At 47.5% G+C, this 16,333-nt stretch overlaps 1 protein-coding gene across 1 annotated transcript in view; it reads right to left on the reverse strand.

Moving 5' to 3' along the window:
- Positions 1-1,333: 1,333 nt before the first annotated feature.
- LOC115101116 (matrix metalloproteinase-17-like) overlaps positions 1,334-16,333 on the reverse strand; it is a 35,659-nt gene continuing 20,659 nt past the window's right edge. Inside the window, exons 4-9 of the mRNA XM_065015607.1 lie at positions 9,164-9,340; positions 8,091-8,193; positions 6,927-7,009; positions 6,096-6,248; positions 5,036-5,293; positions 1,334-3,286 (exon numbers count right to left, since the gene is read on the reverse strand). Coding sequence (XP_064871679.1) covers positions 2,961-3,286; positions 5,036-5,293; positions 6,096-6,248; positions 6,927-7,009; positions 8,091-8,193; positions 9,164-9,340 — 1,100 coding nt within the window. The 3' untranslated portion in view covers positions 1,334-2,960. The remainder of the gene's footprint in view (positions 3,287-5,035; positions 5,294-6,095; positions 6,249-6,926; positions 7,010-8,090; positions 8,194-9,163; positions 9,341-16,333) is intronic.

Below are 16,333 nucleotides of genomic sequence, written 5' to 3' on the forward strand. Positions count from 1 at the left end.
CTCTCGTTTTAGTATGAACTTGCAATGTTTGGACTAACTGTTTGGACTAATGATTCCTGCCAGATCAGCTAGATGCAGGCAAGACTGCAAAGCAGTATTGAATGTGTCACCTTGATTACTCCAATTTGTCTCTCGACCTACGCACCTGTATTATAAACTTTCATTTGTGATGGGTATAGGCCTAAACCTATGGCCTAAACCTATCAACAACAAAAAACGTCCTCCCTAATCTTAAACGGCACCGACTGCCACTGGTGCGCACACACACACACACACACACACACGTGTCCTATAGTGCACACCTGGCATTGCTGCTAGTGTCTGAGTTTTAGATCCCAGTGTCGCCTGCAGGTCAGAGCACAGCTGTGCGTGGATGTAAGAAGGGTTGTAATGTAGTGTAGCAGGGTTGTGCAGAGGTCAACTCCAACCACTGAGATGAGGTCCATTGTGATCTTTCTGGTTGAAACAACTTGTCATGATCTTCCTTGAAATTGGAATCTCTTTGAACATAATGATCTTTTGCCCTGTACAACAACCCCTCAAGAGTATTTTGCTACTTTAAATGGAGTCAATTGGCAATAACTCAGTTTCTTTATTTTGACCTGGCATTGTGCTGCTTATGTAGTAACCCATGAAATTAGTCAGACTGTTTCTTCCCAAGTTCAACTGTTGCAGCCTCTGATCTGCAAAAAACACATGGCACGTACTGCTGCTTTCTCTGCGTGCTCATTTCTTAATGCTAGAAAACAGTGGAGGCTGCTGAGGGGAGGACGGCTCATAATAATGTCTGGAATGGAGTGTAACGGATGGAATGGAGTGAATGGAATGGTATATGGTTGATGCCATTCCATTGACTCCAGTCCAGCCATTATTATGAGCCGTTCTCCCCTAATCAGCCTCTGCTGGAAAACGGTTTGTTTCAATCCTCATGCCATTGTGTGTCTGCCTCACATTTATTTCTCCTTGAGTCAATAACACAGTATCTGGAGTGTTATTGGCTCTAGTCACTGAATCAACATTGTTCAGACTTATTCTCAAAAGTCACTGAATTCTGTCACAAAATACATGCACTACACATAATCCTGAATAAACAGATCTGAAACAAGGAATGAATGTAGCAGATGGCTTGTTACCAGGAGGAGATTGGCATAGTTTGATTGGCATGGTTTGTTTTGCAACGAGGAAACAATAACCTGTACATAAGAAACATGGCTCCCAACAACACAGACAAGAAAGTAACTGTCAGCCTGTGACGGGCTGCCGACGCATTGTCCTCCTCTTTCTGTTCAGCCTGGGCTCCCTGTGACACAAAATCATTACACGACCCAGTACACTCCGTCTTACCCCCTCTTTATTTTTCTACAAAAATATTTCACCTTAGAAAAGACGGCTGAGAAATGTACATGTTTTTTGTTGTTGTAACTGCCATAGAACTTTTCACCTCAAATAGATCTGTATATATAGACTGTAAGTAAATATATCTTAGCAATATTAATAAATCTAGTTGTGTTTTGAGAGGGTGACTATCCTTAGAGATAGTTCATGTTAGGAGAGACAATGGAGAAGGAGAATGGCGCAGCTGGGTGACCGCTGGGTATCGCTGACAGCTGCAGTGGCCACTGGCCTGACCAGACCAAGGCATCATGAAAACCCCATCAAGCACATCCCCGAGTAGGGCTCGACCACAATCCCTCTGTGCTTATTACAAAAATACATCCTAATAATCAATGCTAACGGGTTACCCTCTCTGATAACGGCAGGAGGTGCGACTGTATCTCAGCTGAGAACAAAAAGAAAGATACAGGGGCAAAGGTCTCAAAAGGGCACGCGAGTCTAGTCAAGGAGAGAGAGTCAGTGTCATTACAGGAAGTAGTGTCCATTCCATCCAGATAGCCCTGACATTAGAAACTCAGTGAGAGAACAAGCTGTCCAATTATAGTGGAGTGTTCATCCGACCAGCCCACACATTACCAGTTGAATGAGTGAGAGGAGACAGATACATTTGTCCAGCTAGCTCAGACTGTAAAAAACGCACATGGAGTGGTCTGTGTGTGTGTGTGTGTGTGTGTGTGTGTGTGTGTGTGTGTGAGGGTTCTTAAAGTAACTTTCCAGTAAAAAAAATCATTTAAAAGTTAAAATTCTGCGAACTCATACGCAAATAATGCTGTTGACTATTCCTATACTAGTATTTGTGGCCAAAGCATAAATTGGAGACAAAACACTTGAAAAACCCAACCTCAAACAGTTAAAAAAATGCTTGGTTATTTCCTCAGAGAGGATGGTCATCTTCCTGAGGAGGATGAGCTAGCCATTCAGTGGTCTAGTCGTGTGAATATTTTTAATGACCGGTATACGCCAACACCATTCTGTTGTTGGGGCACGCCCCACAACATTCCAACAAAGAAAAGCTGCTTTTTAACATAATACATTTTTGGGGGGAAGGAAAACTTTCACTAATATTGTAATTAATAATAGGTCATATTTCACAGAAACCCCAAAACACTGGAGAGTTACTTTAAAGCTCTTATAGTGATTGCAGGAACAAGGGGACAGGGAGCACAGCATCCCAGAGGACCACTCTCCTTCTAGACTGCTTAGTCACGGAGGGACATTTTGCTATAAACTTGTTGTCATTATCATCATCAAGTTGATATACTATTTCCATTATCGTCATGTTATCACATTTCTAATTCAATCCAGTATCATAATTTAAACATCATTCATTTGAAAGCATATTGATCCATTGAGAAAGATTTGGTATAATAAATAAAACAAATTAACAATGAGGATCCCAATTAAGATAACAATAACAACTAATTCCTCCAGTCATTGTTTTGATTCGATGGTGTAGCTGGTCTGGCAGAACCCAGGCAAAAAGCCCCTTAAGCCAATCCCCCGCTCTCAGCAGATTGGCTGCTGTACTTCCTGTCACAGAGTGAGGCCGCTCCCCTCTGCTTACATCATAGAGGGAGGTAGGATAGTGCTCCAGAGACAGTCAAGAGGGCAAGTAGCCAGAGGGGGGAGGGGGAGGGCTGGGCTCCCAAGGGCGAGGCAGAGTTGGAGGTGCAGGAGCACACCTCGTAGCCGTTTTCGGCGTGGTCGGCGTGGTGCTGCCCGTGTAGCCGCGTGTTAGCCGTGTTATTGGCCTCTGTGGCTGGGGAGTCCGACTGCATCTCTGTACACACCAGCCAGTCCTTTCCTATGGACCGTGGGTACCCAGCCTCCACCTCCATATCGCTGCCCACCACACGCCAGTACTCCTTCCCCTTGAAGAAGTATGAGGAGCCTTAATGAAAAGAGGAAGAAGACAAAGAGGCTGCATAAGTGAAAAAGAGGGTGTGACGATTGATTTTGCTATGGTAATACATCAGTCACTTGATTCTGTCTCGCTGTTTTTCGTCCAGTCCCTCTCTCTATTCACCAGTTTGTTTTCCCACACCAGTTCGTATTCCCACAACAAACTCTCATTCTCTTCCTCTCTCTCAAATATAATTCCCCCCCTCATCTGTCTCCTGTGTCTCTACAAGCAGCTATCTCTTCCCCTCTCTCTCTCTCTCTCTCTCTCTCCCTTCCTCGCTCTTATCCTCCCTAGCACTATCTCTCCCACTCTTTCCATCCCTGCCACCACATCCACCTCTCTCCCTGAGGTCTTTGATGTGCTTCCAGTTCCCAGGCCCCCAGGGTCCACGTGTATGTATGAATCCTCTGGTGGCTCAGACTGTCATTTTTGCTTGTGTCCTGTGCTCACCGACATCAAACAGCTCCGAGCAGGACCTCTAGAGTTGGCAACGGTACAGAGCCCAGCACACGGAGGAAAGCGCTTACATACACTCAGCCACAGGAGTCGCTACAGGGGAGAAAGGATCTAACTGGCTCATGTGGAGACTCGGCTGGAGCTTGCCATGCGTGTGTGTGTTTATGCACTGTAGAGCGAGTGTGTAAAATGGCTGTGTGTGTTACTGAAGAAGGGGTTTTGACAACTTTTAGTCCCTATACTGTATGAATATGTTTGATAAGCTATTCTATGTATTTGTAGCTACATGATATGCTTGTTTGTGTGTGTGTGTGTGTGTGTGTGTGTGTGTGTGTGTGTGTGTGTGCGCTTGAGTTTCTGTGAGACAGATAGAGAGGTGAGGGCTGTATACTGCATGTGTGCTTTGGTGTGATATGACTTACCAATGTGTCAGACTGATTGTACTTTAATTACTGTTAGACTGGCCCTCCACTGGTTAGGGTCTGACTGAGATAGGCATGAGTAAGGAGCTCACTGCTGAAAGTACTGTGCAATAGCGGGGACATGATGCCCTAGCACCAACCTGCACCCCCCACACACACACACACACACACTCCAGCTGCAGGCGATTGCTGCCATGACAAACCAACAATGAAAACACAGGCTCAGCGATGAAAACACTATGGTTGAATCCCAAATGACACCCCATTCCTTACACAGTGCACTACTTTTGACCAGAGCCCTATGGGCCCTGGCTGTCATTTGGGATTCAACCATAGTGTTTTCATCGCTGAGCCTGTGTTTTAAATAGGGAATAGGATGCCATTTGGGACACAGCACCTATCACTCCCAGATCACACTCCAGATCAAAAGACCGAATATCAAATTACATGTTAGGGGCCGTCTGCATTGAGGGCTTTAGAATGCATAGCGGCTCCAGCAGGACTGTGGTTTAGGCAGGCTTGACTGACCAATGACCTGGGCTGTTTTTGACTAGATTAGTTTCCAGTCTGAGAGTTAGAGGGCAAGGGGGCTGGAGAGGAAAAGGACCCAGTGTGGGTTAGTAGTGGATATACTGTAGAAGTAGACCTGTCAGGACCCTGAGGGCAGGCATGAATGACATACACTCAGGTACTCCATTCTTTTTTACTAATGCTTCCATTATTTTTGTGTACTGTCAAGTGCAGTGTACTGAATGTGTTTTTCAGCTTGTATTTAGTTTTACGAAGTGAGCGATATGTGTATATGTAGTGAGTAAATGTGTGTGTTTAGTATGTTGATCTGTGTGTGTCTAATACTCACTGTCAGACCATCGCATGGCGTCGTCTAGTGGGGACGGGATCCCCTTCCACAGTGTGCTGTCTTTTGGGTAGCCCTGATCCATACGCCGTAGATGGTCGTCATAGCGCCAGTAGCGGTTGTCCTTGAAGAAGTAGGTCTTGTCATTGTGGAGCCACACAAAGGCCGCGTCTACACCCTCCATAGGCAAGCCGAAGTCACTGATTGGCCGAGGATAACCCTCCTCCACGTTGTTGTCCTTGAATATCCAATACTTTAGTCCTGAGGAGGCGGGACAAAGGAACGTCAATCAACGAGAGTGAACTGGATAACTTGTTTAATTTAATAACTCAACTGAATGAAAGTGACTTGTGATTAAATGTGTTTTGTGATTCAACTATTCAATTGACTGAAATATAAAGATTTAGGTTTTACCAAGATACAGGTTTTTACCAAGATACAGGTTTTACCAAGATACAGGTTTTATCAAGAGGTGTTCTTGTTTTTGTGCTTTGGTAATCTTGATTGTATTTTAAACTCTCTGTTATCCACAAAACCGTCAAAAACACCCTCCAAGGCCAATGATGACACACGTCCATCAATGATGACACATGAAAGCAGCAATCAGCAAATACACAATAACAAAGTGTTTCCCCACCAGTGTTTTGGTAAAAGGCTGAGGGATGCAGCCGGAGAAATATAACCACTCTGAAATTCATTGACAGAGCTATGATCATCCATGATGTAAAATGATAGTTTTAACCCTGTTTGTGGCTATATAGTGTTTGTTTACATTTGCTTTATTTACAAACATTGGAGTAAAACTATCTTATATTTTGTGTTCTGATGGGGTGTGACAGTTGAACTAATAAGCTCATGAGGCATTGTATAAGTTAAAATCTTTCAAGAATCAATGGGCACCGATCATGCATTTATAAGTTCACAAATGGAAGTAGCAACTGATAGACCTCTTTTCATGTGTTTCTCAGAACACATTCACCTTCCTTTGACCAGCCCATCATTGGGATCATAGCTGACCTCCCTGCCTCAACCACGGCCACGGCAGAGTTTCCGAGTTATGTACCTTTGAAGAAGACGATCTTGTGGTCCCCAGGTCTCTCGTAGACAGCGTCCACACTGTCCAGGTTGGTAGGCAGGCCTCTCCAGAACCTGTGGGTCTGAGCCGGACGCAGAGACACCAGGTGCTTCTCCCGCGTCAGACGCCAGAAATACTTCCCTAGGAGGAGGAAGAGAGAGAAAGTAAAATAAAAGTAGGAAGGAAGTGGAAGAGAGAATACAAAGTCCTTCTCTCTCTGTTTAAGTGTGTGTGTGTGTCTGTACAGGACTGTATGTGGAGTGTGTGTGTGTTTGTATGCATTGTATGTGTGTTAATTGTAAAATAAGATAAATGGTCCACAGGGATAACATGTGTGGACACCTCAGGGCATATTGTACCCAGGCAGGCACACAGCTGGCGGAACCAACCAAGCGAACAGGGAGAAGCAGATTCAGCCTAGCTCCCAGTATCTGTGTCGGACTGCCTTAGTCTAAGTTTGTCTGAGTTTAGCCACAGCCTGTGCATTATTACTTTGTAATCTGCAGCTCTACAGGGTATTAACAGCGTCCATACATACTTAACTTTAATTATTACCAGGAGTTCTCTTGAGGTCAACTGATGTTAATTAAGATTTTTTTTTGTTGCAAGAGAGACCTGTCTCATAAAACCTTATAACTGGACAGTAAAATGTATCCAGTTGATTGTGTGAGTCAGATGGAACTGGGGGCCCCTCTAGGGCTATCCCCTGTTTTGGTGTGAAGGTGTGTGTGGAACTCAGAGAGATATGCTTGGCTGGGTTCTATATTGATCGCAGGCAGCGCCACACTGTTTTCTCTCCTTTCTGGCCTCTCTCTGTACCTTTGAAAAAGAAGGCCTCTCCACGAATCTGGGCCACTGCATCGAAGTGACTTGTGCACCTGTTAGGGGCATCTCGTGCCGGCCTAAAAGAAGAAAGAAAGGGAGAGAGGGGGAGGGGAGAGAATGAGAGAGAGAGGGGGAGCGAGAGACAAAAGTGAATAATATAATTAATTGAAGAAACTAAGACAGAATGCTCTGTACACCAAACCACTTCTCTATCCCCAGTCAGACGTACTGTAATGTGTGTACGTGTTACTATGCCAGTCTAAATCAGTGTCTTCTCATCTTAAACCAATGTGTGCGTGTCTCTGTTTGTTTCATGTATGCAAAGCGCCCATGCGCACTATATTTGTGTTTATTTTCTGCGTATGCGTGTCAATTAAAAAACGAGCCAAACATCAGAGGAGATGTTATCGTCCTGACGCAGGAGACCGAGGTCCTCACACGCATTATCCCAGTGCTAATGACTGAGTAAAGCGCTTGACGTGTCCTGGCTGCAAATGACGAGGCAATTACAACGACAGGGCTGCTTTTGTGAGACGCTACTCGCCTAGATCCTTATTAACAAAGATCTCCATTCAGGGCTTATTAACAGAGGAGCTGCGAAGAGACTACTATATTAGTGACCTTTGTCGGGCTAAATCCACCTTCTCCACACATTATCCAGCAAGATGAAGTGGAGGAGAAATGAGAAGGGAAAGCTACAGAAAAGAGGACAAAGTCTCCGCTTTGTATGAAAATCTATTACATTAGATGAGTGCTGTGTCATCTGGAGACTGGATTTGGTATAAATGGACTCATTTTGTACTGTTAGCACACGCTCGGCTGTACTTTACTGTGACTCGAGAACAAGGTGAAGTAAGGACTGCTATCTCTCACTGCTGCGGCGTTGTGACAATGTCCAAACTCGCTGACCTCCAGGACAGATGGATGACTGAGGGAGAGAAAATGGGTCTGGAAGTTTCTGAGCTTCAGTTTGGAGGTATACAGGGGTGTGTAGATTTAATGTGTCTGCTTGTGTGTCCATTTGAGTGTGTGTGTGTGTGTGTGTGTGTGTGTGTGTGTGTGTGTGTGTGTGTGTGTGTGTGTGTGTGTGTGTGTGTGTGTGTGTGTGTGTGTGTGTGTGTGTGTGTGTGTGTGTGTGTGTGTGTGTGTGAGACTTACGGGACAGTAGATCTGTTCTCAGGGAGGTCCAGTAGTACAGGTGGGTCAGCGGTCTGGGAGGGATCATCAGGACGCGCCGTATGAGACACTGAATCTCTCACCCCTGGGAAAGATGAGAGGGCAAAGGTCAAGTCAACAGCACTTTGACACGCAACCCCACATTCAGATACAGATATTCAACACATAGGCTGTGTTTACACAGGCAGCCCAATTTGTATATTTTTTTCACTTATTTGTCTTTTAACCAAACAGATCAGCTCTTTTGCCCATAATTGGGCAAAAGATGAGAATTGGGCTGCCTGTGTAAACGCAGACATACAGCCCCAGCATGACTCAACATGGTCTCTCCCTCCCTCCCTCCTTCCATCTCTCTCTCTCTCACCCTCCCTTTCTTCTTTGTCCTACCTTGCCCGCTAACTCGAGTCTCTTCCCTTCTCCCCCAGCCACTTATCCTCTCTCACCTATCAGTCTTCCTATCCTCCTCGCCTCCCTCTCTCTTCGCCCCTCAAGTATCTGTCTCCCTCTACTCTCCTCCTCTTCTACCTCTCTCAGTAGCATGGCACACAGTGATAAGCAGGGCCTGTGCCACAGGGATGACCAATTAAAGCCCTCTCTTCGCTCCTTGCATATAAACAAATCAATTCTGCTTCCTGTGCCGAGGCCTTGGGTTTTCTGCTCTGCACCGCCCATGTCGCGCTGAGGGATGGGCGGCCACATCCCGCTAGGAATCATAGGAGACATTTGCAGTAGGAGACATTTGCAGTGAGTGGTTGAGGGGTGGTGGTAGGTAGGATTTTCTGCACAGCATGTGTACATAGAAGGGATGGCAGGATGCCAGTCCAGTGATCTGTGTAAGCGAGGTAGGTGAGGTAGGAGGGGGCAGGTATAGAAGAGTTATGGAGGAGTAGCTAGGCAAGAGGTGTTCAGATGTGTGGGCCGAAGGATAAAGATGACTGAAATAGGAAAGATAGGAGGAGAGTGGAGGGAGATGACTGGAATATGTGAGATGGAGAGGGGGAGGAGAGAAAGAGAAGTGTTGGTTATAGGAGAGAGGCGTGGGCTGGAGAACGTACCGTAGAGCTGCCAGACGCGGACCTTGTCCTCATAAGGGAGGTCGTACTTGAGTGGGTCCCCCACAGGACCCTGGTAGTACGGCCTCATGATGGACTCTATTGCTGAGGTGTGGGCCAGGCCAATAGCATGACCAAACTCATGCACTGCTACCGCAAACAGATCCATCCCGTGAGAGTCTGAGGAGTGAGAGCGAAAGGATAGAAGTGAGAGAGATAACGGTGAGATTTCTCCATCCATTGGAGCAGAGAAATGCTTTAATAAAGCTTTTGTATCATGAACACACCCCTCACTGATAGACAAGACAAGTCAGAAGAATGTTGTGTTGGACTGCCCTAGAAAGCCTTGGCTTGAGTGAACTGGAATGGCTAATAGGAGCAGGAGCCTATGAGGAGGTAGGCCCCAGGAGCCGAGAAGAGAATCAGACGATAGGTGACCGAGTTGATGCGACTCAGGATCTTGAATGGTCCTACATAGCGCAGGGGAGACTCCGAGAGTACTCTTTTAAGCGGAGATCACTGGTGGACAGCCACTCCCGCTGACCAGGTTGGAGGAGCCGAAGGGGCCTTCGTTGTCGGTTTGCCTGGTGTTGTTGTCAAACAGAGGAGCGGAACAAGGAGGATTGCGCTCTGGTCCAGGTGCGGCAAATTTGTCAAATGAACGCCTCTGCTGAGGGCACCCCCGCTTCGGCCTCCTGTTCAGGAAACGGGAGGGGGTGTGAACCCAAACTGACACTCGAAAGGTGACAGTTCAGCAGTGTGTTGAGAGCATATTCGGCCCAGATGAGGAACTTGCCCCAGTTGGTGACTTGAGTGGAGACAAAACAGCGGAGGAACTTCTCCAGCTCCTGTTTGACCCGCTCAGTCTGCCCATTCGTCTGTGGGTGGAACCCAGAGGAGAGACTCCCGACGCCCCAACAGGGAGCAGAAGGCTTTCCAATACCGTATGATGAACTGGGGGCCACGGTCCAAGACAATGTCCTGTGTGAGTCCTTGTAGTCGAAAGACATGGCTAATCATGAGATCAGTTGTCTCTTTGGCCGAGGGCAACTTGCATAGGGTGATGAAATGGGCGACCACCAGGATAGTGGTAAGCCCTTGGGATGGAGGTAACCCCATGATAGTCTAGGGACAGGTGGGAACCAGGGCCGGTTGGGGATGAGCAGAGGTTGGAGCAACCCAGCCCGTTGCTGTCATGAGGACATGCTTTCGGCACAGATGAAGCAAGCTGTAGCGAAGGATCTGAGATTCTCAATCATGTTGGGCCACCAGAATTTCCGCCTCAGGAAATCGTGTCCGATTAACCCCTGGATGCCCTATTCATGTAGAGGAGTGTCCCAATTGTAGTACTCGAGAATGGGCTGAGCGTGGAACATAAAGTCTGTTAGTGGGACCCCTGCCGGGGTCAGGTTCTCAGTCTGGGCTTGTCGGTCCGTGATCTCAATACTCCATACTACAGGGGCCACAATGCGGGATCTGGCGATGATGGGCTTGGGGTCTTTCTCCTCGTTAGAGACATGTTGTTGGGACAGGGCGTCTGCTTTCTGGTTCTTGGATCCCAGGTGATATAGGCTAGTGTGAAGTTGAACCTGTTAAAAAACAGAGCCCACCGAGCCTAGCGAGTGTTCAACCTCTTCGCTTCTTGAATGGAGACCATGTTCTTGTGGTCCGTCCAGATTACGAAGGAATGAGGTGCCCCCACCAACCGGTGTCTCCACTCGTCAAGTCCCCATTTAACTGCCAAGAGCTCCCGGTTGCCAGCATCGTAATTGCATTCCACCTTTGAGAGCCGCTTGGAGAGAAAGGCACATGGGTGCAGTTTCCTGCTCCCCTCATTCCGCTGTGAAAGGACCGCCCCTGCTCTGGTATCCGAGGCGTCCACCTCTACCATGAAGGGACGAGCAGGATCAGGATGAACAAGGATGGGTCCGGAGGTGAAATGTCTCTTGAGCTCCTTAAATGCCCTGTCAGCCTCAGGGGTCCAGCAAAACCGGGTCTGGAACTGACGGGTTAGGGCTGTGAGAGGCGCTGCCACCACACCAAAGTTGTGTACGTCTGTAAAAATTGGAAAACCCTGGCCTTGTTTGAGTGAGGCGGGACGGGGCCAGTCGGTGACCACCGTAACCTTTACGGGGTCCATCTAGATGCTGGCAGGAGAGATAATATGAGAGATAATATAGCCCAGGAATGAGACTTGGATACGTGGAACTTACACTTCTCTATTTTGACATATAGCTGACTCTGCAGGAGGCGTCTCGGGACTTGGCGGACATGCAGGATGTGTTCTGGAAGGGTCTTGGAGAAGATCAGGATGTCGTCGGGGTAAATAAAGACGAAACGATTCAACATGTCCCTAAGAGTGTCATTGACCAATAATCCGAATGGCATGAATCATAGTGGCCACTAGGGGTGTTAAAGGTAGTTTTCCATTCATCTCCCTCCCTGATTCTCACCAGATTGTAAGCATTGCGGAGGTCGTTTGGTGAAGAATTGGGGCCCTTGGGCAAGCTCCAAGGCGGAGGACATCAGGGACAGGGGGTAACGGTTCTTAATCATAATCCTGTTCAGCCCTCGGTAATCGATGCAGGGATACAGATCCCCATCCTTCTTTCCCACGAAGAATAAGCTTGCGCCAGCTGCGGGATGTTGAGGAACGAATTCCAGTATTCCACCCACTCTCGGCAGTGAGGGTGCAGAACTCAATAGTGAAGTCAGCCACTGCTCGCGGAGGTTGAAGAGCCGGCTGCCCGCTTCTCGTCTGCCGATTGGGTGGTCGAAGACTCGTTGCAACTCGGAAATGAAGGCTGATATCAAATAAAATGTTATTGGTCACATACACATATTTAGCAGATGTTATTGTGGGAATAGAGAAATGCTATTGAGCTGCAAGATGGTGGCTGCTGTTCCCACACCACTGTTGCCCATGCCATGACTTTACCCGAGAGTAGAGAGAGGATATAGGTGATCTTGGCCCGATCGGTGTGGAACAAGAAGGACTGTAGCTCGAACACCAGAGAGTACTGTGTTAGGAACCCCTTGCATCTTCCCGGGTTGCCGTTATGCTACTCGGAGGCTGGGATCTTTGGTTCCCGGTGCAGGTTCCCTGGGAAATCTACGGTGACGACTGGAGCACTGGGCGCTGAGACTTAGGCAGTTGTTCCTCCTGGGTTGTGAGTGTGCATTGGTTGGAGGGAGTCGGTAAGTGGCCGGAGAGTCTCTGATATTTGGGAAAGTTGTTCTTGCTGTCACCCCAGCAGTGCTCCTTGGTGGGTTATAACATTCTTGATCTGGCCGATCTCTGCTGGGTCCATGCTGGAGGCAGACGCTTGCTGTGACATGAGGTAGGACCCAGGAGCAGAGAAGAGAACCAGACGAGGAACCAGTGGTTTAGAATAAACGTAAATACTTTACTTGGAAAAAGTTCAACAGTAGGTACATAGTAAAACTGGGACAACAATAAACACTAGGACTCGAAAACCTACTCAGGAGACAAACACACACAGCAAACAAATCAAACATCTGCAAAGGGTAACAGAAAACACACATCTCTTAAAAGGGAATCATAATTAGTAATAGAAAACACCTGAGCGTCATAATAGTCTCTAGGGCGGTCTCTGCCGCCCTCTTCTGACAGGTGGAACCATGACGCCAATCTCCTGTTTCTGTAGCGTGAGGCAGCTTGATGCACAAGTACACCACCTGGACAGGACGCTAGTCTATTGCAGGGCCTTAACCCCCATTGATCTCCTTCATGTTGAGTGTCAAGCAAAAAGCAAATCGTTTTTACAATCTTTGGTATGACTCGGCCGAGAATCAAACTCCCAACTTTTCAATCTCAGGGGGACACAGTGTTTTTCTCTTACTTCTAAACTCATCTTCATATAGTTACAGTTAAGGAGACTGGCAGACAGGCACAGAGGCTTTTAATGCTTTTAGGGTAGTGGTGCAGAGAGATAGTTATGGAAATGCAGCCTGATCCACGAGCTGTCAGTCACAGACGAGCATGGAGGGACACCTGGAGCGAGGGCAGCATGCTAGAAATACCGTTCCTCTCCTCCACGGCTGAATTTGCTTTAAAAAAAAAAGATGGAAAACCTGTTCGTCTGGCTCTGCTAAGCGAGACCAAGAGTTCTAACCTGTGGCTAAGAGATTTCGATTGCGGCTCTATCATCCACCAAACTCGGTGTGGTGTGTGTTAGTGTGCCACAGCTAGCTAGGTTCCCTGGTGCTTTGTGTGTGGCTAGCTTTAGATTAGCACAGGCTTTGCTGCATCTCAGGGTCATGCTGAAACACAGACAAATGAGAGAGTTGGTGATAGATTCACTCCTGGTTAGTGTAGCCACCAGGGCGAGGAAAGCCCAATTCATGTTGTAATCTAAGGGAGCACATTGTGCAGAAATGGAATGGAGAAATGGAGGAAGGGATAAAAGTAGGGAGAGAGGTTATGGTACCATGGTGCCATTTCCTTTACAAGGAGTATGCAGGGTGGAGGAGGAAGCATCTGGGCTGGGATGGGTGACAGCAGGAGGTACAAAGAGAGAGAGAGAGAGAGAGTACAGGCCAGATGGAGTCTGTCTGTCCCATTAGATTTAGGGATGGGAACCTTTTCTAAAAGCAAGCCACAGGTGGCCAGAAAAGGGTGCTGCTGGGAAAACATTAGGAGTCTGTGGAGGATGAGAGGAACAACCCCCTATTCCCTTTTAGAGTCCTTTGTTCACTGACTACAGCAGGTTCAGCCTTGTGGCTGTTTACTCAGCCAAAATGCGTTCAGCTTTGTGGAACCTGACTCCATGCCCCTGTGACCATCTCCAAACATGACTAGGGCTCCATTTCGATGTCTCTCTCCAATCCTCAGGAGAGGGCTGCTGTTCCTCTGTGGTGATGGCGATGGTGGTGATGGCGTGCAGCCTGATAGCCATGGGGTGCACCCTGGTCTCTGAGGAGCCAGTCAGCCAGAGCAGGGAGACTAAATGACTGGCTGACAGCTTGATAATGTGGATGAGCAGGGTGGAGCAATTTCTACCTTCTCCCATATCATTCTCTTCTCTGTCTCTCTATCTCTCTGTCTCTCTTTCTCTCTCCCAGTTTCACACAAACATGAACACACTCAAGTGTGCACACGCACACAGGCATGAACCAAAGCCAAATTGAAAACACACCTGCTTAATGAGCCTTTTGTTTCGGCCACCGTAAGCTGTCTGCATTAGCGAGCAATCAGCAGTGAGATTATGAATAAAAGCAATCTGTCTGCTGTCAAAACAAAAACAGTGTTCCATTTATGTGACTCCGGCCCCAAGAGCCTACCCTGGCCACCACATTTAATGTCACCCCTTTACAATCAACCAGTGGGGAGCAGAATGCTAGCAAACTTAAATGGAGCTTTCAGCATTCTTCTAGCTCCGCTGTTCTTCAAATGCCCATTTTAAATTCAGTGGTAATTACATACATTAGCAGATGGCCCTCAAAGGGTGGAAAGTTGTAAGGTCCTGACAAGAACAATACAATGGGAGATTAGAGAATAGGCAAGGGGCGAGAGAAAAAAAAGGGTGAGAGGAAAAGCAATTGCTCAAGTCCTTATTCCTCTGGTAACGTCCATCCTTCTTAAGAAGATTAGGGCCCAGGAAGTCTACAGAACCACCGCGTTTCACTGCTAGCTCTTAACCTTACAAGTTTTCCAACCTCTCCAAAGATGATCCTCTTGTTGGAAAGTTGCAGCAACAACAACCCACTCCAATGTCTAGGATATTGGGGGGGGGGGGGGGGGAGCCAGGGCCAGGCTTTGAATCCTGTTTCAGACTGACTGAAAAGGACCTTAATGAAAGAAGCACCTGTATGGCTCGCTGTTATGACAGAAAACTAGGGACAACTAGTTAAGGTTTAACTCCCATTTCTAACCCAAAGCACCAACAACGTTTTCATTACACATGTCAAAGAACACAATCCTTCAGTGTCTTAAAACACAACAACAACCATATCACACATACATGTACATAACGTTAGTCAAGGTAAGGTATTGGTATCAGTTTTAGTAAGTGATCTTTGAGATTAGTATCCTACTGTGTGGGGGGGACTAAGAGTCGCGGTGTTGACCCGATGGACTGTGATGTTGAGAAGAAGTTAAGAGATGATTAATTAACTGTATTTCCTGCACCTCGGTTGACTCACGTCTGCCACCAGAAAGTCAAGGATAACACGAAAAGCAAACAAACACAAATAAATCCAAGTGCTGAATGACTAGGAAATTATACAAGAAATCAAGATGGTGGTTTGGGGTGTTCATTCGTTTCAGTAAAAGGGTTCATATCATAAGCAAATACTGGAGCGATCTCATTCCCTGTGTGGGTTGAGAAGGGTAAATCATAATATTTATCATCATCATTATCCTTCACTTCCACCTCCTCATCATCATCATTTATTCATGCAGTGATGTGAGATAGCATGGAGAGAGGCTGGATTTTCCAATCATCTTCCTTCACTTTCTCCCACTTCATTAAATCTAACCCTCCATCCGCCAACCCTCTCAGTGTATTCCCTTGACCCCCACCGCCTCCCTCCCTCCCTCCCTCCCTCCCTGCTCCACCTGCCAGTCCCTGTGTAGGCAGCTGCTGCCTGCCTGCCCGGCCTGGCCTGGCCTGGTGGGAGCCCTAATTGGAGCAGAATGAGCCACTGTCCAGGAGCATATGGCCCCCAGGCCTCCTGCAGGACAGCGGGAGACCAGGGCACGACCTGGCAGCCTGGCGCCATCACCAGGCATACAAGCTGGGCCAGTCTGCATCACGCAGCACCGCTTCTCTCCTACCCCCACCTCCTACGCCCTACACTGAGGTCTGGGTCCCACAAGCAAGCATACAAGGCCCTTCCTCGTCCTCCATTCGGCAAATCAGATCATGACTCCGTACTCTGCTCTCAGCGGTTCTAGTCTCATCATAGACAGGGAGACGTAGGTGGAGCTCATTCTTGAGAAAAAGAGACAAACATTTTCCAAAACTGTCTGCACTCGCCTGCCACCCTCTTCCTCCGTCTGTCTCGGGAAGGAAGGAGAGGTAAGGTCATAACAGAGAAGGCATGACTTTCTCCATCAGAGATGGACAGGGAGGGAGCGATGGGAAGCCACATTGAGTCCACTCAGTCTAATGAGATTGGGAGAGGAGGGGGGGGGGGGCAGTCCTCAGC

Source organism: Oncorhynchus nerka, unplaced genomic scaffold (assembly GCF_034236695.1).
Source record: "Oncorhynchus nerka isolate Pitt River unplaced genomic scaffold, Oner_Uvic_2.0 unplaced_scaffold_16___fragment_4___debris, whole genome shotgun sequence".
Taxonomy (NCBI): domain Eukaryota; kingdom Metazoa; phylum Chordata; class Actinopteri; order Salmoniformes; family Salmonidae; genus Oncorhynchus; species Oncorhynchus nerka.